At 44.1% G+C, this 27,007-nt stretch overlaps 1 protein-coding gene across 5 annotated transcripts in view; it reads left to right on the top strand.

The window, feature by feature from the left end:
- The window catches only part of SATB2 (SATB homeobox 2), a 136,116-nt gene that overhangs the window by 91,065 nt on the left and 18,044 nt on the right, over positions 1–27,007 (top strand). For all 5 annotated transcript variants that reach the window (XM_030952607.1, XM_030952609.1, XM_030952608.1 and 2 more), the window contains 3 exons: positions 5,203–5,415; positions 9,936–10,091; positions 21,731–21,928. In XM_030952607.1, the coding sequence (XP_030808467.1) occupies positions 5,203–5,415; positions 9,936–10,091; positions 21,731–21,928 (567 nt within the window). The remainder of the gene's footprint in view (positions 1–5,202; positions 5,416–9,935; positions 10,092–21,730; positions 21,929–27,007) is intronic.

Below are 27,007 nucleotides of genomic sequence, written 5' to 3'. Positions count from 1 at the left end.
GGGAGAAGCCAGTGCTTCTGCTGCAGAGCTCCTGCACTGACCTGCTGTCTCCAGCTTGCAACTGCAAGTAGCAGACAGCTGTAAATATAAACAGTCATTTTAGCCTGGCAAAATCAAGTTTGTTTTTGTATGCTCAAGGTACAATTATGATGTAGTTTGATAGAAATGTGTAGCTAAACAGGGGTTCCCTGGGCGCTGGAAACAGGCCTTGTGTGCAGAGAGGGGACAGGTTGAAATCACTGACCTCTAAGATCCAGATGTTGAAATAGAATAAATCTCTACACTTTCTCATCCTGCTGAGGGTCACATCTATCCCTGATGGAAAGCAGAACAGCTTTTCTATTGAGACTTGTCAGTGTAAGTGCAGGGCTTAAAGTACTTGGAACTTTAAGCACTGCAGAAGCAATATTTTTCTGGTATTTCAGCATTTTTTCTGTTGCTCTTGGCCATAGCTGAAGTATGGAGAGGCACAAATAGACTGAAAGTCTGAAAAAGTGTTTATGCTTTTTCAGTCTTACATATATATAATTTCCTTATACAGAACATATAAATTGAGGTTTAGCACATTAGTTGGGTTTATTTAAATTTTTGCCTTGGCCAGTGTTTTGATTGTCCAAAGCCCGTTCTGAACCTCTTTAACATTAGTACCTGGTTTTGTAGTCAGATGGCTTAGGTCAGTAAGAGGGAGAGCATGACTTCCATCCAAGTCATCAAATGTGATGTGTGTGAGGCCCTGTCCAGTGCTTGGGAGTCTCCTGCTGCCCCATGGCCCTGGACATCGAGGACATGAGTGCCTGGGCTGCACTCCAGCAGCACGGCCTCGCCCCCAGCCAGATTGCTTTTCAAAAGTTCCATTGCAAAATTGTCTTGCCTTTGGTCACTGGTAGTGCAGCCTGCTGTCCCACTGAGCTCTCACTGCCACCCTTTCCAGGCCTGAGCAGCAGCCCTTTGGGAAGAGAGCACAGAGGCTTTGCTCACCTTCTGTGTGCTTTGGTCAAGCCTGTGTATGTCTCAGAGGCTGGTCAGTTTGGTCCCCTGGGTGTTGGAGTCACATGGAATAACATTCGCACTACATTGCACTGCATCTTCTCTCAGAAACTGCTGAAAAAAAGATCAGGTGCCAGTGAGGTTTGGGTTGTTTGTCCTGGAAATGCTGTAGTTAAAAAAAATAAAAGAAGTTCATAAATGGGGTTTCATAGAAAAGTGCAAACCCCTGTGACAGTGACTTTGCTGGCCTGAGGGGACTGTGTTTCAGCTAGTTTGAAAAAACACAGTCAAAATTACTCCTGCCTTAAATAGATTCAGTGACTTTTTTGTTTTGATTGGACATGTGCTTTTTTTCTCCACCACAGGTATTATTTTCTTAAAGTCAATTATGGATCCAGTGTGTAATTTTAAAAATAGCGCAAGTTCCAAGGGTAAACCAGGCTGTGCAGAGCCCTTGTCTTAGGGTGATCACACCCCTCATTTGCAAGCACAGCCTGTGAGAACATTAAACTTCATCAGTTGCCTCTTCAGCAGCCGGTTTAAAAATGATGCAGAGGAGTGGAAAAGCAAAGATATTATCAAGCTACATGTCCTAAAATGTATCCTGGGAGCTGTGTTCTATGTAGAAGATCTGTTCAGCTATTTAAAGTTATACTGAGACTTTCTAGTCCCTGAAGATGATCTTTTAGGTTTGCAGAATTAGTTACTCTGCAAACTGCCAATTTTTTTATTTTTATTTTTTAATATGTAACTTGTAAGTAAGTCGGAATGAGCTAATTTAGCCAATGGAATTTTATAAGAAATCTATGAATGCTGTGGGTTTCCCTCCCTCACCCCCTCCAGTAGAAACATAATTTGGAGAAATGAAAACAGTCTCTGGCTGGCTTTAGGGCTTTCTCAAAAATAGAAACAGTAGGGTTTGTCTGGCTGGGCCAGTTTCCTCACCACACACCTGGTGTATATCACTTTAAAAAATACATTATGCCTCATTAAATTACAATTAAATGAAATCATGATCATTTGTTTTTCTGGAAGGAAGATGTTTTGCATATTGAAAGCCTAATTTGTTGCAGGTGACAAAAAGGCTGAACAGATTATTTAATATCACTTTATTTTTTATAAGGTTGCTCACTGGTTAGTTTGCGTATACTTCAGTAGCTCAGAATTATATTATTGTCAACGCTATTGCTCTCAAGACACTTTATTTTATTATCCTTCCCTATCACTCAGCTATCTGCTGCTGCTGTTTACCGCTGTTGTTGTTTATCTTCAGTTGCAGGAGGACACGAGATTTGTCCCTCATGAGCCCGTTTTCTTATTAGCTCTCCTGCTGTTTACATGGTTCCTAAGTTGCCAAAGCACTTAGAGGAGCTGCAGAAAAACCCTCTTGGCAGCCAGATTTCCTACCTGTGGGCCTGGAGCAGGGCATGGGGAGCAGGGCTCACCCTTGCCAGCGGCTGCTGGGGAAGCAGCGAGTTCCCCCTGGAGCAGGTGCCTGCCTTAGGACGAGAAGCTCCCAGCCTCCTGATGGAACAGGCGTGCTGCAAAATACTGCTGTGTCCCTGTAGCAGGTCAGGCTGAGACCCTCGTGGGAGCAGGAGTGCGGGCACCAAATGTACAGCGTGAAAAGATGTTTGTGGTGATAAATCAGAGCCTGCAAGCACAAGGGTTGATATCTCAGGCACTGAGATACACTTAGTGCCATGAGCAAGCCACTTGTACCTGTGAGACTCTGATTTACATACAGAGTCAATGACTGCATGGAAAAGTAATTGCTGGCATGCTTTCACGTATGTTTCTGCTCTCCATTTTTGAAATTGGACCATAAATTTAGTGAGGTTAAAATGGGAGGGAGAAAAAAACTGTTTCAGAGTCAGCTCCAGTAGCTTTCAGGTCCCTTTCTTTCATACTAAACTCATTGATTTTTGAAGTTGAGTTTTTCTTTTAAAAAGAAATTTTACATACATTTCTTTTCAAAGACATAGCGAATTAGAAATTTAGAGAATCAATGGAACCAATACTTCCTTTATTTACTTCATTTAGAGAATTTTTCACTTACTTTAGGGGAAATTTTAGTAAAGACTTGCATCGGTCTTGGAATCATGCAGCTTGTGGCTTCAAGCTCCTGTATATACTATTTTGGTTAGCCTCCCCCAGCCTATGAGCCTTTCAACTTTGGAAAGCTTTTCAAAATGTCCTTATCTTCTCTGAGAGGTGGTAAACCCTGAAGAAGAAGCCAGGTATGAGCATGCAGTTGTGTTGAGGTCACACAAAATACCGGAGGACAGCCCAGCACTGCTTATTCCCAAAGAGCAGACATTTTTCACTGGCCAGCTTCTCTCTCACATCCCACTTCTGAGTGGTGCTAACCATGCTTTCATTCCCAGCTCCAGTCCTTCTGGTGCCCACACTGATCATTGCAGAAAAATGTAATTGGGAGTGTCTCAGCTTGATTATGTAGATGAGGAGCTGAAAAGATGGAGCCTACCTTCAGGATGTGTATGGAACTTGCTTAGAGCATTTGTGGTATAAACTCTGCTGAAGTAGAGGTTTCACATGTGTATTTTAGTATAGATGTTGAATAGCAGAAAAATGCAGGTAACAGGTATGTCATATGTTGGTCAGTTGATTTTGTCAGGAAGACTGGTAAATAAGGTCAATATATACTAAAAATGTTGGTGTTGGGTTAATTGGCCAACTGTAGTGACAGTGCTTTTAGCAAGACTTTTTGAAGGAGCTGTCTGATATGCAATAAAATAAATGAAAACTAAATACTACAGGGCTTTGGGGTATGTGGCTGCTTTCTAGTAACATTTTGCTGACAAGAAAGGAGTAAGCCTTGCCTGTCCTTGGACCCTTGCCTGGGTCCTGGCTGTGAAGTAACTGCAAACCACTCGTGTCAGCAGCCACAGCGGGGCCGTGTCGGGGCCTGCAGGGTCCCTGTGCTGCTGCACTGCTCCTCTCCCAGAGCAGGCCAAGGTGAGCCCTCCAGCTCCCACTGGGATTTCACATTGGCTTCTGTGGCTGGCGTTTGTGGGAGCAGCACTGCAGCCTGCGGGTGACAGGAGGGAAGCAGGAACAGTGTCACATGGCTCAGGGAAGCAGATTGGCAGAATAGCCTTTTGGAATAATGAGCACATGGAATTGCATATTAACACTAAGATATCATTTTGATATGTTACCTTAAGATGTAAGTAGCCTTCATGGACAGAAATGCTCCCTCTCTGCTTCCTTGCACCTCAGTACAGGTATATTAAAACAGGTATAGTTTGGAAATTTGCTGTTCCTGCTATTTGGAATGAAGTCCCAGTTTGTGAAGTGTCGGGTATGAGGGGGTGCCTGGGGGAAGCTGGTGGCACATGCTGTGTCCTTGGTAGCTTCTGTGGGCCCTGATCCAGACTTGTGTGCTGTGCCTTTAACTTTTAGATAATCCGTGGAACTATTGTGAGTGCATACTCTTACACGTAAATTTAATCCCATCATTAGATTTAAGCCTCTTTTAATGACATTTTCATCTGTCCAATTCTTTTATTTTTTACTCTTTATATTTTAGAAATGCTGTGTAATGGCTTTTGTAAAAACTAGATTAATATGGTGTTCATTCACAGTTGCAATGTGAAGCCTGTGGTATTTTAAAATGAGGCATGAAAGAATGGGTTAAATCCCTAAGGCTAGATTCTAAGGTTTTATTATTGCTTCATTTTTCTCCTTCAGAAATGACTGTCCAAACTGAAATGAGCGGACTGTAACATCAAAACGCAGCCAAACATTTTTCTTTATAAACCTCCTGCACTGTTTAAATGTCGAAACTAAATTTACCAACCTTGGCAGATTTGTCAAAGATGAACAGGATTGCCAAGTGTTCCCAGCTTCAAGTAAAAAGAGAAAAGAGAGAGAGAGAGAGATCTAACAGCTCCTAAAATATTTGCAGCAAGCACCTGGTGATAACTGCAATTCCTTCTAACCAGTGCACTTACCTTCCTATCCAGCGTCTCCATACTCAGAAGCTTATTACTGTGCCAGAATAGGACAGTCCCAAAATAAACCCCAGCCCCCAGAAGACAAACACTTTCCTACAAAATATCCCCTCAGGGAGAGCCCATGAGATTCTGATATAGATTCTCAGTATTGCAACCCAGCTGGTTACACTAAACAAATTTTTAAAAACCAAAGAAACCCATCAACGCATGACTGGCTTTTTTTTTTTTAAACCAGGGTTTGTTGTCAGAGATCCTGCGTAAAGAAGAAGACCCTAGGACAGCTTCCCAGTCCCTCCTGGTAAACTTACGGGCAATGCAGAATTTCCTCAACTTGCCTGATGCGGAGCGGGATCGTATCTATCAGGATGAGAGAGAGAGGAGTATGAACCCAAACGTGAGCATGGTGTCTTCAGCTGCCAGCAGCCCAAGCTCCTCCAGAACACCCCAGGTAAGAGGCAATCCTTTGCTACCTGTTTGTTGTCCAGATAACTCCAGGAGTTTCTTTCCACCCTTGCCCAGATGAGTTGTGGAAAATCGTTTGTAAGGTTTTGGAGTGGCTGTTAAGAGACATTTAGTGGATGTCAGCAAGACACTGTGATGATCATTCTATCTTTAATCAATGCTATAAGGCAAAAGAGTATGTAACATTAATGCCTGAAAAAGTGCACGTGAGCATACATACAGGCTATGTTTATATATATCCATTAAATGGCTATTATAGAATATGTTATGGAAAGACAATGCATGTAGCTTTTTACCTGTGTCGATTACCTTCTTCAGATTACAGGGAATTTCTGGGCTTCTGGTTCATATATGTTGCCATAAAAGTGTCTAGTGAACAGAGGTCAATAGTGCATTAGATAGCTGTTGTTGGAGGATACTATGTTCCGTACTCTGCATAGGAAATCACAGTCCCTGCATTAGAGGTTTTTACAAGTAAATGTTTGAGGTACAGAAAGTGGAGATGGACAGCGTGCTGGGAAGGAAGATGATGCTTACAGCTCCCAAGCAGCTGTTATCTCATTCACTTAACTGCATGTGTTTATTAACGTGCTGTTGCCGCCCACTCTTCCCTGGGTAGGTTGTTCTTTGCACTGAGAGTGAGCATCCACAAGCTACACTGTAATAGTCACCCCCCTCCTTGTACCAGGCTGGTGCAGTCCCACACGTGTACTCTGCAAAGTGAGGGTGCATGGACAGGGCTGCTGATGAATTCCTGTCATGACATTTGCTTAATTTGAGTCTGAAGTTTATAACAGTGCAGACATGATGTGTCAGTTCTGGCACTTAACTGATCTTTAGTCAATGGGCCCGTGTAACCCTTCTAATAATATCAATGATCACTTCTCATTGAACTCTCTAGTCACAGCTGCTAAAAGTAAGCAAGCAAGCACTGTTGGGGGAGTGAAGTTTTACATTCAAACTGACCATCCTTAAAGAAGGTGTGTTGATTTTGTAGAAACTGTTGAGGTTCAGTTTAACCCAGACATGTAGGTGCACTTCACTGAATATGTGATGTAAAGAACTGTTTTCACTGAAAGCAAGCTTATCCTGCCAACCCAAATTTGACACTGAATTTTCATTACATGGGAAAATTATTGTATCTTCCTTATCTTTTTAGTTAACTTTTGGTGAAAATAAATATGTATAGGGATTTTAATAGTGGCTACAGTATTTTACTACTTAAATAGTGTAGCCACTTTCTGCATTGGTATCGATTCATTAAAGAATTAGCTTACTCCTGCTTACATTTACTGCAATAGGTTTTGTACTAGAATCAAGCACCAAAAGAAAATTGAGAGTTTAGATGCAATCTGGTGAGAAAAAAAAATGGGATCTCTTGCCCCATTTTGTTCCTGTGTTGAAATATGCCATTTTCCCATGCTCTAGCCACAGCTAGAACACGATTTAAAATATTGGATTTTTTTGCCAGCCTTTGTAAGAGTTAAATGTTGCTAGAAAATTGTAGTCTGGAGGTATAAACCAGCATATATTTGCCTTATTTCAGCTCGAAGAATCCAATGAGGTTTCATGAGGTTTTTGATCAGCAAAAGCAGCACACAAAGGTTTGTGTACCCAGTGCTTGCCTTGTGCCCGCTGTGTAACATTTTCCCAGCCCTCAGAGGGCCAGCACCAGTCAGCACAGGTGCTGTTTTGACAACTTGGACACCTCTGCAAATGAGGCTCTTCCCAGCTCCCGGGCAGGCAGCACGGCTACTGCGCTTCCCCATATGCCTGCTCTGAGCTCTGACGAGACAAATGCCGTCCTCGCAGGCAACGGCAGCTCCCCAGGCAGCTCCACAACCTACCCTGCAGCTCTGGGGTGCTCTGGGGCAGCAGGGGTAGGAGCTGTACCAGCCTTGCAGGAACTGTGTCAGTGTGCCAGAAGAGGTGATGGAATGGCAATTGGAGACATGGTTTCCATAGATACCAATGCCCTGCGGCAAGGCTTTTGGGATTGAGTGTGCTGGGTGGGAGAGGAATGGCAGATACCGGTGGAAGTGCTGGGGCTGTCATGCCAGGCAGGTGTAAGGACATGCAGAATAATCCAGCTCAGCTCTCCCTGACTCTGAGCCAGCCCCAGGCCACTCTTTTGTGATATCCCTGGCTCAGGACCTGCCTCAAGGTGAGAACGAGACATTGATCGAGAAAATGGGGTACAGTTGCTGTGGAGATGCTCTGAACTGTTGGGAGTTGTTATGTGCGCACAGAACCCCGGCAGTAAGGGGCTGGGTTGCAGTGCTCTGGCACTGTGGTTGCAAACACTTTTTCTTTTTTTCCCCACTGTTGGCAATAAGATGTTTCAATAGTGTCAAACTACTTCTTAATATCAAGACCAGCTTTGAATCTAGACTTCTAACATTAAATACTTTATTTTACTGACTTTTGGTTGGTATTTGCTCTTCCTATTTTGGTGATTATATAAAAAAGCAGCTTTCAAGGTGTGCAGGCCAGGCTTTTTTCTGATATGTGTCTGTGGACCTAGAAGTGTAGGAGACCCATGCAGGATGGAGTTATATTTTAAATCTTCGTTTTACATGCTAATTTTGTTCTTCTCAGGATCTCAGACATCTATAACAGCCTTTGAGGCCATGGTGACCTCAGCTGCTGTGCTAGCCAAAGGCTCCAGTGCCTGGGTAGACTTTTTTATACCCGACAAATCTCCATTAAATCACTCCTGACAGATTTGGACAGTCCTTTTCCTTTCCATGAACTCTTTGTTGTTTTTTTACATTTCGCACAATTGCCCTAACTCTCACCTATCTGTAAACACCGAATTTCAGAGCAGGGTGTCCTTCTGTTGCACTGTACCCAGCTCATGGCCTGTGGATGGCAGTGGTTTAGCCCTGGCCTCCTGGGCCATGGTGGCTGTGCTCTGCCCCAGCTGCTGTCCAGCTGTCTCTGCCTGCACACGGGGCTGGCCTCAGGGAACTAGGAAATCTTGCACCCTTTCTGTGCGTGTCCTGCCTGTGACACGCAGGGAACAAGCCCAGAGCAGTGCCTGCTGAGCCTGGAAAGGGAGAAGACACAGGTTAGTTAAGGCTGTATCTGGAAGTCATAAGGAAGAATGATTAGTCTAGTGTGTTGTCTTGACTGATTTTGGCTTCATTATTAATGTGGCCTCCATACAGAAGAGATGTCAGGAAGAAGAAGATTTGGAGGACAACAAAACAGAAGAAGTTCAGAAGGTTTGGTTTTGTCTAGTTAACCTTCCTATTAACAAATAAACATTTGAGCATGTCTGCCTAGTTAAAAATTAACATTAGATGTACTCTAGCAGACTTCCACTCTGACACAAAAAAAGGATCCATCTGAAAAGGTTCATAATTGGGCCAAATATGAGGGTCACAGGGATGTGTGGGTGGTTTGGGTCAGTTGGGAGCTGTAAGCTTTGCCATTTAGGTTGTGTGCTTTCCTAAGACCTCTGTCTCAAGACAAAACAGAGATTTTATGTCAGTAGCCCACATTTCCCTTAAAAGGTTAAGGGGTGCAGTGATCAGCCCTGGTATCTCTCTTCTTTGAGCCCAGGAAAGTAAATGAGATTGTCTCCAAGGGAGATACTCAGGGAGCATCACAGCGCCCTCACTCCCTCTCCTGCCAGTGCATTCGGGGGACCACCAGTCCAAGGGGCTTTAAAATGGACATCCTGTAGCAGTCTTCTGAGCTGTATTGACAGAAGCCTTGCAGGGGTAGTCCAGCCAAGGGAAAGCACTGGCAGCGTCCGTTATTGTCCTTCATTTGTCACAGAAGCTGATGGGAAATCATTCAATTAAAAGGAGTGCAGTGGAATACACAAAATCTCAATATGAGTTTAGGAGAATGAGGGCAGCACATCAAAGGCATGCCAAAGCCCAGCTTTATGAAATGATTTTTTTTTTCATTTCCACTGATTTCCTAGGTGAAATTAGGTGACTGTCTGGCTAGCATAATGATGATAAGGCTGGGAAACCATACATACTCAAGTGACATACATATAGTTTTAATAAAGGATGAGGGAGACTTGAGGGAGTGCATTAAATTGAGTAATAATTTATTATTTAGAGACCTCTACCCATTTACTCATTTTTTCTGGGAGAATTGGCTCTTCCTCCAAGGTGTAGGCCACTTCTAGAGAGAGGGGGAGAAGGTAGAGCCTGGTGGCTGTGCTGCAGTAGCTGGCTGGCAAAGCCAATGTCAGTGTGTGCCTGCAGCCCAGTGCCCCAGCTACCTATCCTGTTGTTGAGCTGTTCAATAAACATGCTGGGAGAGGGAGAGGGGGAGGCTTGACAGGGCCTTGCATGTCCTATAGGAATGCACTACAATTATTTCCAATCACAATTAACCTGATTAGAATAATGGACAGGAAGTGTCCCTCTGTAGCTAATGCAGTTTGGCATCAGCTGACTGAAATCCTTTGATAATTTCTGCACAGATGGCTGGGCTGAAAGCAGCACTTTTTTAATTATTATTTTCATGGTCTCTTGGTAGGCCAAAACCTCGACACCAACAACAGACCTCCCCATTAAGGCGGACAGCGCCAACGTCAACATCACAGCTGCCATTTATGATGAGATCCAACAGGAGATGAAAAGGGCCAAGGTATCTCAAGCTCTGTTTGCCAAAGTGGCTGCCAATAAAAGTCAGGTGAGTGGTATAGGGGATTTCATTGTTGTGGGGCTTTCTGGGGTTTTGTTTTTAAAGCAAGCTCTGGGTTTGGGACTAGATCCATCTCTTCCTCCTACCAATAAAATTACATCTGTTCCTACCATAATAATAATTTTCATCTCTGGGGAACCTGTCGTGTTTGGCTTTTGCCTGCTTAAGTGGTTTCCTTTTCCCTTTTAAAAGTGGCTGAGGAAAGGGTCAGTTCACAGCCAAGCTTTTTCTCCCCTTTTGTACAAACATGTCTGTCTTTTCCCACGTGTGGTATATAACTTACACCTCTGCTAGTAGGACACAGAACTTCCAAAATGGTGGTATCCTACTCATTCAGCAGGTAATGAAATTGCTTTCTCAAGTGGTTAACTGAGGGAAGGCAATGGGAAACAGCATATTAGGCAGGTGTTTCCTTTTTAGCATGTTGTATGTGCTGCATACGGTATTGCCATGTGAATAATTCACATTGGATCCAATAATTTTTACAAAAAGGCAGGGGAAGGCACTACAGTGAGTTCTGCTGGATTCATTTCTACCTTGGGTGTAAAAAATACATGTGAGCAAACCTAGGTCGGGGTGAAATTCTTGAAGAGAATCCATTAATCTAAAAATTTCATCCAGCTCTTTAAAAAAATATAATGCACCAGAAGGGATTTTGTGGAAAGGAGGACAGATTTTTTTGAAGGGCAGCAAGTAGATTGGAGATTTTTGGAAGGAATTGTTTACTCAGTGAAAAGAGCTGCTTCTGATCCTGAGTGAAATTATTCAGTTCAGCAAGGAGAGGGCATCAATATGCGCACAAAAAATGCACAGATGTGCACGTGACAATGAGAGAGTGGGATAGAAGTATCTAGGTGCATGCACTCTGAAAAACACACACTTCCCTCTGTGCCGGGAAACAACATTATAGTCATTAAAGCAGATGTAAAATAAGCAGTTGAAAGGCATATAAAGAAAGCATCAAAGGCTATCAAAGCACATGAGAAAGCCTTGTCCTTCTTACAGGTATTTGTGTCCTGACACATGGAGATCTGATTAATTTTTCCTTCTTAATGCAATCATTTATTTTCATTGCATTTTGCTTTCTCTTGTCAGGATAAAGGGGTTACAGTCCCTCTACCCCCCAAACCAAATCCCAGGCTCAGTATGAAATACATAAAAGGAAAATACCATGGAACCCTCTTAAACTGTTAAATGCATAAAAATCTCATGTACCACATGGCAAAATATAATGAGAACTGGAGCTGTTAAACGAATAAAGCTGTTAAAAGCATAATGCCACTTGGCACAACTACTGTGCATTTAACGGTTTTCCACTGTGTAATAAATGACATATGTGGTAAACGTGCAGTAAATATAAAAACTGCACAATTGATTTTGCAAACGTGCCCCTTATTCTTTGCTCCATGCAGATATCAAAGTTCCACCCAGAATCCGGACTGGACAGCTTTTAATAAGGAGTGTTTTAACACAGACCGAATGCCAGCCTCTCTGAGGTTTGGCTTAAAATTGCCTGCAAGCTTCCTGTCATTATACCCAGAGGCTTCTTGAAATAGAGAGGGACTGAACCACCCAACAATAATTTGGGTGGCTCACCAGCTTTGGTCTGTGCCAGCTTGAGTGCACTTCTCTGGCAGCATTGCACACCAGCCCCAAAACAAAAATAAGATCTGTAGTCTTTCACGTGGAAAAAAAGCAGGGCAGATTTTGAACAGCAGATGCAAAAGGTTAAGAACAGGATCCACAAATGTTACTGTTTAAAGCAGAGTTACTGCACATGAAGGTTTTGTTTCTTCAGCAGCAGCGAATAAAGAAGTGTTTCTGAGGCTGATGTTTCTTTTGTTCCGCAGCCTTGCCAGAGCAGTTCTGGCTCCCTGGGATGGCCCAGCATTCGCCATACTGAGATGTCATAGCGCTCTGCTGGAGCATGAAAGTGGTTTATGGGGGCACTGGAAGGCAGGGACAGAGGAAGCCACAGCCAAGAACCACAGTGGTTCAGGGCCACCCCCTGCCTCAAAGCCCACCTGTGTGCCTGCCCCTGGCCTGGCTTGGTGTGCCTGTGGTGTCCTGCCGCTGTCTGGGGAGCTCTGTGGCCCCGAGGAGTGCCAAAAAGCAAGGACACGGCTGGACACGGTGGCATGGTCAGCTTTAGGTCTGACTTGTGTGCAAACTAGCAGTTGGGTGTTCCCAGTGCTTTGCACAGGCCAGCTCTGCCAGTTGTGGGAATTTCTGGTGAAAATGCTGCTGATTTCAGCAGCTGAGTTACATGGTGGGAAGCGCTCATTGCAAACTGCCTATGTTTGCAGAAGAGAGAGTTTGAAAGGGGGGAAAAAAGAGCTAGTCTGAGGCTTTGCTTGGACTCTCCGCCAAGGTTTGTTCACTTGCTATTCTCCACAGGCCTGGCTTGTGTTGTATTGGCTTCCTCTATTATTCCCTCACCCCAGACTACTGAGAGGCTTCCAGTTTGCTAACAAGGCATGTGTTAATGTTGGGCGCTGCTGTTCTGTCAACAGCAATCCACGGTGCTGTGAGATCTTCACAGTTTTAGCAGGCACTGAATCTCCGACAGGGATGTTTTGACATTTTATACACAGGGCTGTGTGTCATGTACCCAAGAGAACATCCAGAGGCTACGGAGACCTCGTTCCTCTTCTGTCTCTGTACAGGAAGAGTGGTACCCACTGAGAATAGTTATTGCAAGAGGCATCATCTACTGGTGGAGTTAATTGATCTCTAATTTAACAAGTAACCATCTTCATTCTTGAGTCATGGCAGTGTCTCAGCAACTGAAGAGAGGAGCAGTTTCTAGAAACTGAGGTTGCAAATCACAGAGCTCGCAAGTCAACATAAAGGCAAGTTTCAGGGCCTTATGGAGGTACCAAGGTAGTATGGTGAGAATTCTTTAAGGGAATACACCTTCATAAAGATTTCAAGCCATTCATTTTAGACATTGACTTATTCGTCACCTGTTCACCTCAAAGTGCATTTTATTCCTTGCAACTTTTATCTAGATCTTTTTAGCCTTTGTGAAGTCCTGTGTATCCCTTTGTATTTTTTAAGCCAGCAGGAGCTGAGAGCTCAGTGCCCTCACAACACATCCTCCAAAGCTGCCCTCCTATTTTAGTTGTCAGCTGTTAGGGATGTACCCATGGACAGCAGGATTGTCTGGGGATACTGCATGCTAGTGCCCTTTTTGTGGCTAAAGCTGGGAGCTGTATTACCACATTGGGAATGTTTCTGAGTGCGGCTGAAACACCAGGGTTTGGTTTCTGGTCTACACTTCAGGCTTCCCTGGTTATATTTAATTCACAAGAAGATGGGTTTCTGGTGTGCTCTTTCAGAGAGGTTTGGTGGCCTGTGTGTATGCAGAGCTGGACAGTGGGACAGGCAGACTTTGGATTGTGTTTGGATTGTTTGTTTTACAGCTGGCTTCTACATTCAATTCCTCAACTGCTCTAGAGTACAACTCCAGGAAAACCATTTCCCCATGACCGTCTGACTGATGCTGTGCAGCAGCATCACCCCTTTGACCTCTGCTAGTGAGAGTCCTGTCAGAGGCTGTGCTGTGCTCGGCAGATTTTTTTTTTTCTTAGTCTTTGCAAAATGGGTTTAGGAATGTAGTTCTGTTTGTAGTAAACAGTGACTATCAAAATAAATAAATAAATAGTGGGCATTGCTGGCTGGAGCCATTGTTGACAGTCTGAAGGAGGGCAGAGTTTTTATGAACGTGGAGATCAAACTTCCCACAGCTCTGCCAGGGCAAGAGACACTTAATCAATCTGGGGTGGCATGGGGAACCATGTTGCTGGGGATCAGCCCTGGGAAGGGAAAGTGGAACCTCCACCAGGCGAGTGAAAAGAAAAAGTATAGCCTTGAAATTGAAATTCTGTTCTAGAGACTGGAGTTTATTCCAGTTGGACCACAGTAAAGCAAGAGAGAGCACTTGGAGCAACATTTGAAAAAAATGTTAAGCTACCAAGGATCAGTCTCTGTATTATATTTTTATTCTGTTGAAAAGTAAGCAAACAAACAATAAACTTGGTGAGGGTTAGAGTTGGGGGGCAGAAAAGCCCTTCAGTTGAGGCCGTTGTGGTTAAAAAAAACCCCAGGCCTATGGATGAAAGTCACTATGATAGTTCCTTGCCTTTCCTCTGACTTTCCTTTTTCATGTCAAGATCCCTGCCTCATTTCTAGTTCTCTGGCCAAGGAAAGTGTTAGCCCACAGCAGGATCCCAGGCTAGGTGGGACTCCACACCATGGCTGCCTTTCCATGCCCTTACCTCCTGCTCATCCTCCAAAAAGGAAGTACAGGAACTGCAAGAGGATTGAGCAGTGTCACTTTGAGGAAAGATTAGCTTTAGAAACTCTTAATTTCATCCCTTCCTCTGTTTCCTTCCCAACTTACATTCCCTTGTATTCATTTGATAGGATGGGATGCCTTCTGTCTCCCATTTAGCTTATAATAGGTGTTTTCTTTGGCCTTAAACTTATTAGCTTCCAGTGATGATGAACAGCAGCTAGAAAATGCCGCTGGTGGTGAAGATGTGGAGTGTGTATAGTGTGTGCATACAGGGCACTTCTTACAGCCTTATCTCAGTGCCTTCTTTATGATGCTTTGAATCTCTACAGCTGGGGCGTATCTGTTGTGCTGATATGTTGATGTTCTTGTCACATATGGAGGAAATGCAGAAAGACATTTCTCTCCTTGACTGAACTTAGAATTTCTTCTATGTATCTTTAGACGAGAGCTTCTTTTTCACAGACTTGTATATCACAGTGTGACCCCATCCAGGACAAGACAAGTGGGCCCATATGAACCTCACGGGGTTTGACAAGGCCAAGTACAGTGTCCTGCACGTGGGTCAGGGAAACCCCTTATCAGCATAGGTTGAGGGATTAAGGGATTGAGAACAACCCTGCCAAGAAAGACTTGGGGATGCTGGTAGGTGAAAAGCTAGTAAGGAGCTATAGAAGTGCACTCTTAGCCCAAAAGGCCAAGTCTGTCCTGGGCTGCAGTCACAGCAGGGTGAGGAAGGTGATTCTGACCCTCTGCTCTGCTCTGGTGAGACCCCATCTGGAGCACTGCATCCAGCTCTGGGGTCCCCAGCCCGGGAGGATCTTCAATTTGTTGGGCAAGTCCAGAAGGGACCACAAAAAATGATCAAATGGCTGAAGCACCTCTCCTATGAAGTCAGGCAGAGAGAGTTGGGGCTGTTCAGCCTGGACAGGGAAGGGTCCAGGGAGCCTTTGTTGCAGCCTTTCAGTACTTAAATGGGGCTTATTTAGCCAGGCCTGTTGTGACAGGTCAAAGGGTAATGGTTTGAAACTAAAATAGAGTAAATTTAGACTAGATATATAAGGAAGAAACTTTTAAAATGAAAGTGGCGAAACACTGGAACAGGCTGCCCACAGAAATGGTAGATGTCCCATCCCTTTAAGCATTCAGGTTGCTCAGAGTCCAGCCTGATTTATTGAAGATGCCCCTGCTCATTGTAGGGGAGGTTAGACTAGAGACCTTTAAAGGTCCTTTCCAACCTAAACTATTCTGTGATTCTGTGACAGCATCTGCAGCAGTGCATTGGCCTCTCAGCAGCTGAATGAATAAGGGGCAGTTGTGGAGCTGGGACTTTGCTCACAGAGTCCTTGGCAGACCCAGGAGCTGATGGTGGGCTGCTTGCCCTAACCACAAGCCCACACTTCTCTCTAGTATGGGTAGAAGCCAGTTTGAACTTGGAATGCTGGAAATTTCCTCAGTGCACAGCATCCTTCCCTCTGAGGCCAAGAGCTCTAAGCAGACTTGGTGTTCCCATGAATGTAAGGTACTTCAGGACTCCTGTATCTCATTTTTTTTTTTAATAATTTCATGTTTATGAGGCTAGTGAGAAACTGGCCCTCGTGAAAGTGCTTTGCATTTTCTGGGGAGGAAAAGTACCAAACATTTCAGAAAATCCAGACTGTTGAGTGATTAACCTTGAACTATATCAAAATTCTCCAAGTAAAGCTTCTCAGGTTCAGTCCCCCTTCCCCGGCCCTCATCAAGAATTCATTGAAGCCATGACAGAACTCTCCATTACAGTTAGTCTTTTATCCATTTCAGCTTTCTTGATTAGGTTATCTTGAATCATTAGGGGGTTTATTTATTTTAATAGACACTTATTGGATTCATGGTAAGAGAGTTTGGCGACTAAGGAACAAGAGCTGAATATTATCTAGCTCATTTTGCACCTTGGAGTCCCAGACTAAGCAGAGAGAAGAGATGCTGGGGAAGTTTGTCCAGAGCACTCCTGTGATCCCATGTGGGAAGGGAGCCTTCTCTGAAGAGTGCATTTCTTTACTAATCTTTCAAGACTTGCGTCAATCATTGCTGCTTTTTTTTCTTTTTGTCACATATGTTGACATTTTCTGCACTGATGATGTGGGTGAGGAGACGGCCTTTTACATTTATTTTTGAGATTTATTCCTGAATCACTCTTACTAAAAACCTCTTCATTTGCCTACTCATGCTTTCACTGGAGACCCTAGAAAATGTCAGTTCAGACAACTAACTGTATTGTTATTATTGTTGTTATTATTGTTATTAATTTTAATGTAAGTGCAGGGAAACACAAGGTCAGTTAAGCTGCAGGTTTATCTGTGCTCAAAGCAGAACAGCTGCCTGTGACTAAGTCACCGTGGACACCCAGCTGCCACCTCCTGCAGTGGCTTTTGGCAAAGTGTAAACATGGGCCTGTACCCCAGCATGACTGTGAGCCTGAGCTCTTCCCATGTGCCTTCTTTGTCCTTGGTCAGAAGTGTGGTCCTTGACAGGCTTCAGGGCAGCAGATTTGCAGGAAGCAGTTCTGGGGGTCAGTGTGTTTGTGCACATCTGTACTGAGTGCTGGAAAAACTGGCCTTACTGTAGCCTGTTACGTCTGGGTGCCCTGCTCCAGGGTAAGCCCAGCAAAAGTGAGAAGGTCAAGCTGCTAACAGGGCTCTGGGATAAGTGGCAGAGATATGGCTCAGGATTGCTGCACCAGCTTGCTGTCCTTGAGGGGGTTTGAGGGCACCAAGCCTCACACTTTGGTGTTCTAAGCATGCGTTTTCTTTAACAGCATAGAAGCACAATGGGAATGGCTGCTTTTCTGCAGATTTTTGTTGTTGTTTGCTTAGCTATGTGGAAATGTATTTGATTGGAAGACAGAGAGGTTAAAAATAGGACATTAATATGATATTATTTTTTTTAATCAAACAAAATGCTTAGAAAATGTTTATCTTGTCTCATGAGAACAACAAAAATAGAGGCCACCACTTTTCTGCAGCTCTCTTTAATAAGCTAAATTGGGCTGCATTCTTGATCCCTCTAGAAGTTTTGGGGTGAAATAAAGGAAGTTCTGAGCAGAATTCCTTGAAACCACAAGCCCTGGGTGTGCCTGAATGTAGAGCCAAAAGCATCCTTTAATTGTGCTGTTTTTCCTCCTCTTATTTTTAATGGAAGACATTCCCATTTGAGAACCTTAGAAGCTGACATTAAGGGCTGGATTCTGCCACCCATATTGACACTGGTGTGTATCAAGCTCTCTGGTAACTCTGGCAGCCAAGGGGGCTGTTTGTGTGGTGGAGCGAGACCTGTGATGTGCAGAGGAGGCAGGACCAGAAACACACAGCGTGTTACGGGTCTGGGGAGGGGTGTGGTATTAGTTAGATTTTTCAGAATATGTTCACAGAAGTTGTATTTACTTGCAACGCAGTGAGCTCAGATGCTGTGGGTGAGTGAGGGAAAAGGTGGTGAGATAGTGTCTCCTTCACTTTTCCTTCTTCATGCCAATAAATGTAACTATAGATGAAAATTCACTGTGAATGGCTGTAGCTCCAAAAGTTTCTGTATGTTAGCATTTCTCAAATGAAATAATTCTCCTGGAAAGCTCTGTGTAACATACACAGACCCCAAAGAAATAAATAAAACAAAATTTAAAAATTGTAACCAAAAAACGCCAAGTTGAGATTTTTAACAGTAAAAGGAGATTTTGTCTATTAATAATTCATGAGTTCTCATTGAACATGCACGAAGAAACGGTGCTATTCAATAGAGAATACTGTCATCTGTCACTGTTTTATTTGACATTTACACTTTTTTTTTTTTTTTTGCCTGGTACTGCAAAACTTTCTTGGATGGCGTGCTAAGATTATTTAAATAAATAATTTAAAAAAGCCGATGCAGACTTTTCATCTGTGCATGGGGAAGGCAGTTACTTGCAGCCATAAAGAACGTGTGAGTAAGCTGCGGCACGCTGTGTTTTCTCATATATTAGTCAAAGCTATTGCCTAATAAACAGCCCCATAGATGGATAGAGAGGGTCTTGAATGAATGCTTGAATAAAGAGAGGGAAGGATAGAAAAAGAGTAGTGAAAGGACAGACTTGATGCAGATAAGTGTACACATGCACGCAGTGGGTATGCGTGTGTATGTGTGGGGGTGAGCGAATAATGGCTCTTGTGAAGAAAGCTGACACAAATACATTGCAAAAATAAATATTTATAAATGGTGTTGGGGGAGATCCAGTCTCGCACAACATGAGAGAAGACAGGGCATTTAGCACAATGACAATTCAGTTAGGCACACCTTGCAATTTCTTGCTAATATTAGGCTCGTGGAAATCTTTCTGCTCTGTAGGTTAGTTATTATTTATAAAAATCACAGAACCAGCTGATACATTCATAAGCTAATTATTGTAGCAGCTGGGTACACATGGTGCAATATGTCTGAGGCTGTGAAGTATCACAGATTTCTTGGGGCCTGCTGTGGTGGGGGTGTGCTGTTGAAGGCTAGATCCCTTAATCTGATCAGCCAAGCAAATACTTTGAGGGGAAACTGGATTAATATCTCTCTAAATACCACGGATGTGCTTCACCTTCAGAACCAGGCTCCTTTAAACGTGCCATTAGCTTATCTCCTTTGGGGAATGGAGAAGTTCTCAGGTGTCCTCGGGATGGCGGGGTCCTTGCCTGGTGCCTCCCTTTGCCAGAAATTAATTTGGTTTGCTCATGTCTGCACACATGGTCACACTGCAGTCTAATCTTTTCCCTAATAGCTCCAAGGTCAGGACCTCGCATGTTGCCAGGCAAATTGAGCGCTATCCTTCTTAAAGACTAATGGCAGCGAGTGCCTAGTCTGTAATGAGGCCTGTAGTGTTGCTCTAAGTGATTGTAATGAGCGCTGATTATAACGGGACAGATAAATCAAAGCGCCGCAGTCACCGTCGGCCGGCCCGGTCCAGCCCTGGGAAGGGGAGGTGGCCCTGCTGAGCTGGGCCTGGGTTCTGGCACAGCCAGGCACCCCATCCTCTCACGGGTCTGCCCAGCAATGGGCTCCAGCTCCACCAGGTGCAGGGCTTATCCTGTATTTTCTGCTACACAACGGGTCTTCATGCTGCAGCATCCCCCAGGAGGTGTTAAACATACCTGCTTGAAACATCTTGAAAGAGTTCAGTTGGAGACTTACTCAGATCACTGAAAACAGGGAACAACAGGAATTGATTTTTTTCTACAGATGGTTTATTTTCCATTTCAAAAATTATTTCCTCAACATGGGGCAACCCCTTTGAAAACATTGCAAAGGTGGGAGATTTTCTTCCTATATTTTCTCTACAAGTGACCAAGTTTTGAGGGATTTCTGAGCAGTGGAAGGAGGACAACTGAGGGTAAGGGATGTGGCCAAACCACATTAAAATGCAGACTTCACCTGGCTGAGAGATTGCCCAAATACCAATCAAAACACTTTGAAAATACAACACAGAGGGTTTTTTTTTCCCTAAGTAAATTATTATATATCTTGTTTTCATCCTTGGCCCCCCAGCCCCCAGCCCTCAAAGTTTATTGCAAGAAAAGATCAGGTCTGCACAAATGTGGCCTCTCACTTGTAAAAACAAGGCAGTGTTGTGTTACAGATTAGTTTATAAATCCCTGGTGGCTTCACAGTTCAGTGCCTACAGCTGCTGCAGATGGGCCTGGGTTTTTGTCTCTTCGCTGTGCTGCAGCCGGCAGTTGAAGGAGAAAATGGAATGATCAGGTTATTAACATGTAGGCCGTGAGGAAGAGGCTGCACAATGAGAACAGCTGGTGTTGCTGTCTTGGCTGATGCAGCGGAGATAATCAAATCTTGCCTTTTTTGTGGGGGTGAAGGCAGAAGACACAGTGGAGAGTAACACAAACAACGGCTTATGATATTATACACGGGGTTTAGAGTGCACGGTAGAAGTTGTCAATGGCTTACAAGTTGTTACACAAAAAAGCAATACCAAAAAGGCCCCCGTGGGCTGGTAATGAACCCGGCTGTTCAGCTTGCTCTGGTCACTGTTCAGAAAAACACAATTTTGGCTACTTCTTGTACCAAACATTTTTAACATTGATCAAGCTATCTTTTAGGTATTGTAAGGTGCCTGTCAAAATGGTGTCAGAATGCTGAGCTGTAGCTTGAAAATGATGGGTTATAAAGCTACTAGGTAAAATATTTTGACAGGAGTCAGTAAGGCGCGTTGACAGCATCCTCGGCATTATCTTCTCATCTTCTGTCATTTGCATTGCGTCTCCTGTGCAGGCACAGGAGGGAAGCCACTGTCCCTAGCCCCCAGTGGGCTGCTGGCAGGCAGGACGGGGCTGGCTTTGTCCCCAGGCCGCGCAGGAGCGGCAGCAGCCACAATCCCTGGTTCACCTGCTGGGGACTCTGGGTCACGTTCGGCACGCACGGGGCTGTCCTCACCCAGCAGCTCTTGCCCTTTGGCTGTCCTTGCCCTTGGGGTTCAGGGTCATTTCCTCTTCCTGGAGTGCAGATGCTTTCACCTCAGAGGTCTGAGCAGTCGGTGCCTGTGGAGAGGTCCTACAGCTCCTTCCATATAGCAGTAGCCTTTTAAAGGCGTTTCAAACAAACCTTAAACAAGACAGCACAAATAAAATATGCTCTTACTACAATCTGTAGTTGGGTTATAGAGTTACCTCTGCCTAGTGTCTTGGTATCTTTAGTAACTTCTGCATGACCCTGTTTTCTGCTTTTGTGCTAGATGCTTGACGGTTGCCTTTATGTAAGGCTGCATCTTCTCTTAGATTTTATTATTTAAAAATGTAAAATTTTAGTGGGGTTCAGAGCTGGGGGAGTCAATGCAACACAATGTCAGCAAATCAGAAGTCTTGATAGTATATTCTGCTAGCCATTTGGAGTAGTGTTGAATTTCTGGTTCTGTGGCTGCAGGTTGCAATGAGGATTGTTAGCAAGGCTCAGGAGTTACCTCTCCTTTTCTTTTGCTTGGATGAAGGAATGAAGGGGCTCTGAAATGGAAGTGAAGATGCATTTCTGTTTCATCTTTGCTTTTCTGTAGGAAAAATATTTAAATCTGAGCATTTTGAACATGGTGTGTGGTGAGGACAAGACACTGGTTTTTGCCAAGCACTGCTGCTTGTTTCAGTTTTTCCAACTTGCAGGAAATAGAACATATCACGGATTTGTCGAGACCAAATGGCAGCTTGGGATGGTGGGCGTTTATGTGAGATGAGACCAGCAAAACTTTCAGCCCAGAGCTTTAAGTCTCACTGACCTCCTGCTCACATCTGGTTCCTTGGTGCTCGGTGAATTGACTGTGCTGACTCTACCCTTGCAGGGCTGGCTGTGTGAACTGCTGCGCTGGAAGGAAAACCCAAGCCCGGAGAACCGCACCCTCTGGGAGAACCTGTGCACCATTCGCCGCTTCCTGAACCTTCCCCAGCACGAGAGGGATGTGATCTATGAGGAGGAGTCCAGGCACCACCACAGCGAGCGCATGCAGCACGTGGTGCAGCTCACCCCCGAGCCTGTGCAGGTCAGAGCCCTTCTGCCTCCTCAGCGTGTCTGTGGGGGAGGACTGGGGTAACACAGGGGTTTCAAGAGTGCAGCACGGAGATGGGCTTTTTATGGATTGACTGAAACTTAAAAGTACTTCTGAAATGACCATGCTGAGCATTTTGTGAGGAATAGGCCTTCATTTCACAGCCTCATTGGGATTGTTTTGCTCCTCTCTACATTTCTGACTAGTATGAATTTTTGGTTGTACACTCTTGTTCTAGTCTTGTCTCAGGTATTAGTAGAATGAGAAAAAAATACAAATATATGTATGGAAAACCAAGTGAAAGTACAGACTCTCTTCTTTGCAATTCCAGCTTCAGTCAGAAGAAAAAAATCAGATTAATGTGTATTCCTAATAACTAGTAATGCATGTCACAACTCAAACATCTACAGATGGTCAAGAGAAGCTCGGGAGACATTTCTTCAATCTAAAAAGCTGAGGCAACACCTTCCACAGCAGCCCTGCTTCCCTTCAGCCCTCCAATTCAGCCCCTGGCACTCAGTACCATTTACTTGCTGCCAGATTATGTGACCACTCTGGGGGTTGTTTGTATTTCTCTGATGATCTTGCAGTTCCTCCTCCCACCTTCACTCTCCCCATTGTTTGATGGTGGATTGCACTGCTTTGCTACTCTTGCTGTGAATCTTGGCATTCAGCCTCTATTCTTTGTTGCTGCTCTTATGCTGCTACCACGGCTGCCAGCTATCTTGCCCCCTTTTTTCTAAAGGTGAGAGATTTCTCTGTCTTGTCCTGCCCATCTGAAACATGTAGGTCTCACTCAGATTAGTTATTGCCTGGTTCAGTCCCTTTTGTCTCTTTTGCTGACTTCTTTCTCCTTGCTTTCCTTTGTGTCTTTGCCTAAAAAAAAAAAAAAAAAAAAAACTGTTTCCTTGGGTTCAGGTTCTCAGGACTGTAAAGAAGGGGAAGCCCTCTAAGTAATTTAATTGAGCAAGTTTTGTCTTCCACGTCCCAAAAAGTTTATGGGATCTTGGAACCAAAGAGCTGCAAACAGGTAAAGAAAGGGCCAAGCTAACATGTGGGAAGACAACTAGACCTCTGTAGACTTAAACATATTAACCCAGTTCTGATGCCCACAGCAAGTGGGAGTATCCTCTAAGGGACACAAAAGGTTTCCCTGGGATCTTGTGAGTGACCTTGATGATTAGCCTACTTTCCAAAGCCTTCTGCACATCACTTTTCTGCATCATGCAGGTTGGCTTTTGTGAGTGACATGTTACACTGTGTTGGAATGCTGTGTATTTGTATTTGTCAGCAAGTTACAAAGCCATGGATTAATTATTTATTACAGTCAAAATATGAAAAATGAAGAAAAATAAATGGAACCAGCTGGCAACTTCATACAGCAAAACTCTGGAGACTGGTATGCAGTTGATACAGTAGGCTTGTGTTTTGGGGGTGCTGCATTTTAAAGCTGTGCTTGCCCATCCAAAAACCCCAGTAGGTTTCTGAGTGACACGCTACCAGTGCCAGGCACAGGAGGTCTGCTGTCCACCTGCTCCCTACTGTCAAAAGATACCCAAGACTAAGTAATTTTTGCATAGTTTTCAGTCTCTGGAACTTGAATTGTTTTGAGAAGCAAGGTTTGATTTTTAGCTTTGCTGCAAGGGTCACTATTAGGTAATTAGCCATGAAGAACCAATGACAAGCAGCCAGAGATGTAAAGCTGAGGTCCTCACACTTGCAGTCATTGGAGATTTTGTGACACTTTACATAAGGGTAGGGGTCTTGGGCCCTGCTCCTGGCTGAACTCCAGGCCAAGTAATTACATTCTGCCTATCTGAAATTCCCCCTGTAGTGTCAAGTGGGAAAGCAACTCTCATTTCCTTCTCAAAGCAGTGGCGGGTGCAGAATGTCTGCCACAGTGCCTGGCTGCATTTTAGCAGGGGGTGAAAACATCCAAGAGCTGCAGTCACCGACCTACTTTGCTTTGCAGGTTTGCTAGTGAGAAGTGTGCTGTAAGTCAAGCCCTTACCTGCAGCCTTGATAGCAAAATGACAGCCCTTTGAAGGAGATACAAGCAGCAGTGCTGTGAATAACAGCAGGTGCAGACCTGTAACATAGAAGCAGGCAGGATCTTACCTCTGTTCTCTGTGCCCAGCCCATCTTTCTTTTTGCTCTGATGGCTTAGGTGTGTGTATGGTACCTTCTCTCTGGTGCTTGAGTGTCCTGCTCCTTCACCTGAGAGATGGGGAGAGCCTGAAAACAGGCTGTCCCACACTGCTGCCAAACTTAACCAGCCACCATGACTTAACCCTGTCTGGGCTGGGGACATCCCCCTGCCAGACTTGGAAGAATATCCTAGCTATCATTACAAGAGGCATGACCAGGCAAAAGATGTGGCTATATTGCAGTCTTTTCATCAGTATGGCTTCTTGGAAATGGCAAAGATATCATTGTGATGGGTTTTGTGTAGTTCACTTGCTGCTTACAGGGTTGGAGACATTTCAAATGAGGGAATTCCCCCAAGGCCTGGGTATGGTTTCTGTCTTCTATAAGGCTGGGTGTGCTCAGTGGGGCAGTTGTGCTGTAGGAGATCAGCTGGACACAGGCTGGTTCTTCATGTTTTAAGGGATTGTTGTTTCCTTTTTGAGAGATTCTTGCTCTCACTGGTTTGGTATTACTAGCCTACACCTCACTGTTTAGCTTTAAGTTTAGGGTTTTAAAACCAAACATGTTTATTTTTCTCTCTTCCATTAGATTTTTTCCATCGGCCATAAATATTAATCCATTTAATCAGCTATTTTACTGTTTCTGAAATTAATAATGTCTGTAGTGGAAGCTGAGTGTTCAAAAAATTCCTCCCTGTATACTTGATTTGTTTGTTATTGTGCTGAGGAGTCATAAAATGTGAGCCCTGTGGAGCTCTGTGACATGGCTCTGTTCTCTGGCAGCACTGGGTGTGGCCATATGGACGTGTCAGAGTGTGGATTTTCCTTCACACACTGGTTATGGGGCATCCATGCTACACTTACATGTTGCTGTGCATGCAGGCTGAGCTTGCCACAGCCTCTCTTCTGGTTTTTAAGGAAATTGAGGTGTCCGTTAAGAGGCTCTCCCTCCGTTCCATGCAGTTGTGTAATAGCAGAGTGCTGGTAGGAAGAAGAGCAGTGAGGTTGTTGCTAGCTGAGTACCATAAGGACATCACCTCTGAATTACACAGTGCCTGAGCCACAGGTTCCTGAAGGGTGGGAGGGTATCCTGGAAAGCATTATTACATTTTTGCTGTGTTCTTATCCTCTCCCTCCACTACCAGCAGGAGTGGGATCCTGGCTGGCCCTTTGATCTGGCCTGGCCTGTAGCAGTGTGCCAAGTACTCCCTTTGCAGCAAGCAGTCCTCCTGCTTCTGTGTTTAGCTCCTTGCTCTGCAGAGGTGAGCCCTCCTTCCCTGTCTTACTTTTCATCCCTTGCTAAATCCCACCATTCCCTGGCTGTTTGCTGGCACTGGACCTTTCTGGAGTGTTAATGCTGACAAGTGCCTACAGCTGCTTCCCATTGCCAGCCAGGGACTTCGTGTTTGTTACAGACATGCTGGGACACAGTAAATCTAATTTCTCTCCCTTCTCCCACTGTTTGTCTGCTGTGTCCAAGGTGACCACTCCAGAGAGTAACCATCTTGCCTGGCACTTTAATATAGTGCTAATTCATTGTTAATTGCTGGGGCAGAGAAACCTGACTCCATTGGGAGGGCCATGAATCAGGCTGTTGTCTCTGGAGTGTCCGGGTGGGTAAGATAGTTCTCTGGAGTAATGAGCCACCACTGCAGCAAAGGACCTTCTATTCAGAGAATGTGGGAGCCTTGCCTCTCATTTTCTCTAAGTTGACAAGTAGATCTGAAGCTAGTAGGTATGTACGTATTTAAGAGCAATCAAATGTTGCTTTCTGATACACTGTTACTTTTGTCACTTTTTAAAAATTACATCCCTCCACCCTTTTATTTCTCAGAAGCTTTGATTTAGACAAATCTGGCGGTATATAATTGTTGAGATCATAAATTGTGGAGGAACATTAGTAAATAAAAGAAGGCATAGTAAAAAAGCTCTAGGAAAGCTCTTCTGTATTGTGTGTTCACTGCAAACATTGTAATCTCTCTTTAAATATGCAGAAAATAACACAGCACAGAAGTAAATTAAATACTGATTTTATAATTTTGTGAGGGATAGAAGGGGATGAGTATTTTAGAAATAACAATGAAATACAAAAGAGCAGAACGTGGAGTCCTCGTAAAAATGGGTCAAGGCAAGTGGCGATGGCAATCCAATGAAACTAATTTCATATTCTCTTTCTAGAAGTAATAAAGAGGGGGATGAACACCACAGTAGTGCTTCCTAATGAAATATCTGATTCTAAATAATGTCTTGGAGTTCATGGGTCACATAATGCATAGCACACAGATGGAAAAACCAGTGAGACTTGAAATTTTTTAAAAAATAATATTAATTAATAATACTTGGGAAATCTTAGATGATAAGTGAAGCAAAGCTGTGGTATTCCATAGGGTAACACGGTGTGCTTAATGATCCATAGGATGATGTGCACAGTGAGGTTTTGCTGTGTTTGTCTGAGTTACACCGGGGGATTTTGCATGCTGGAAATTAGGACTGAGTTGTCTGTGAGACTTGGACAAAAATTACTTTCCCAAACCGTGCTAGCTCTCTGACTCTGGTCCCTACTGTTTTGATACACATTTTTTGCGGGGATGCTGTGCCCTGTGATTCATTCTTAATGGCTGCACCGTGATAGTTCTGCTTTTTGATCATTTCTCTGCTCCCAAAAGACAGACCATAGATTGATACCCACTGCTTTTTGACTCCCCAGTTCTTTAATCCATGGCTGGATGTGATGTCTGCTCAGACAGGAGTGGTCAAGACTGGTGACACAACTTGTATTCAGCAAACCCAGATGGACTTCAAGAGAAGCTTGTATTGTGGGTTATTCATTACATTCAGAATGCTCAGAGCTTTGGTTTGGGAGGGTTGCACTTCGATTATTTTTTTTTCTGAGATTTAGAATTACAGAGGGAAATGTGTGTCAGAA

This window comes from Camarhynchus parvulus, chromosome 7, assembly GCF_901933205.1.
Source record: "Camarhynchus parvulus chromosome 7, STF_HiC, whole genome shotgun sequence".
NCBI classification, from domain to species: Eukaryota; Metazoa; Chordata; class Aves; order Passeriformes; family Thraupidae; genus Camarhynchus; species Camarhynchus parvulus.
This window is presented reverse-complemented; position numbering and strand designations above follow the sequence as displayed.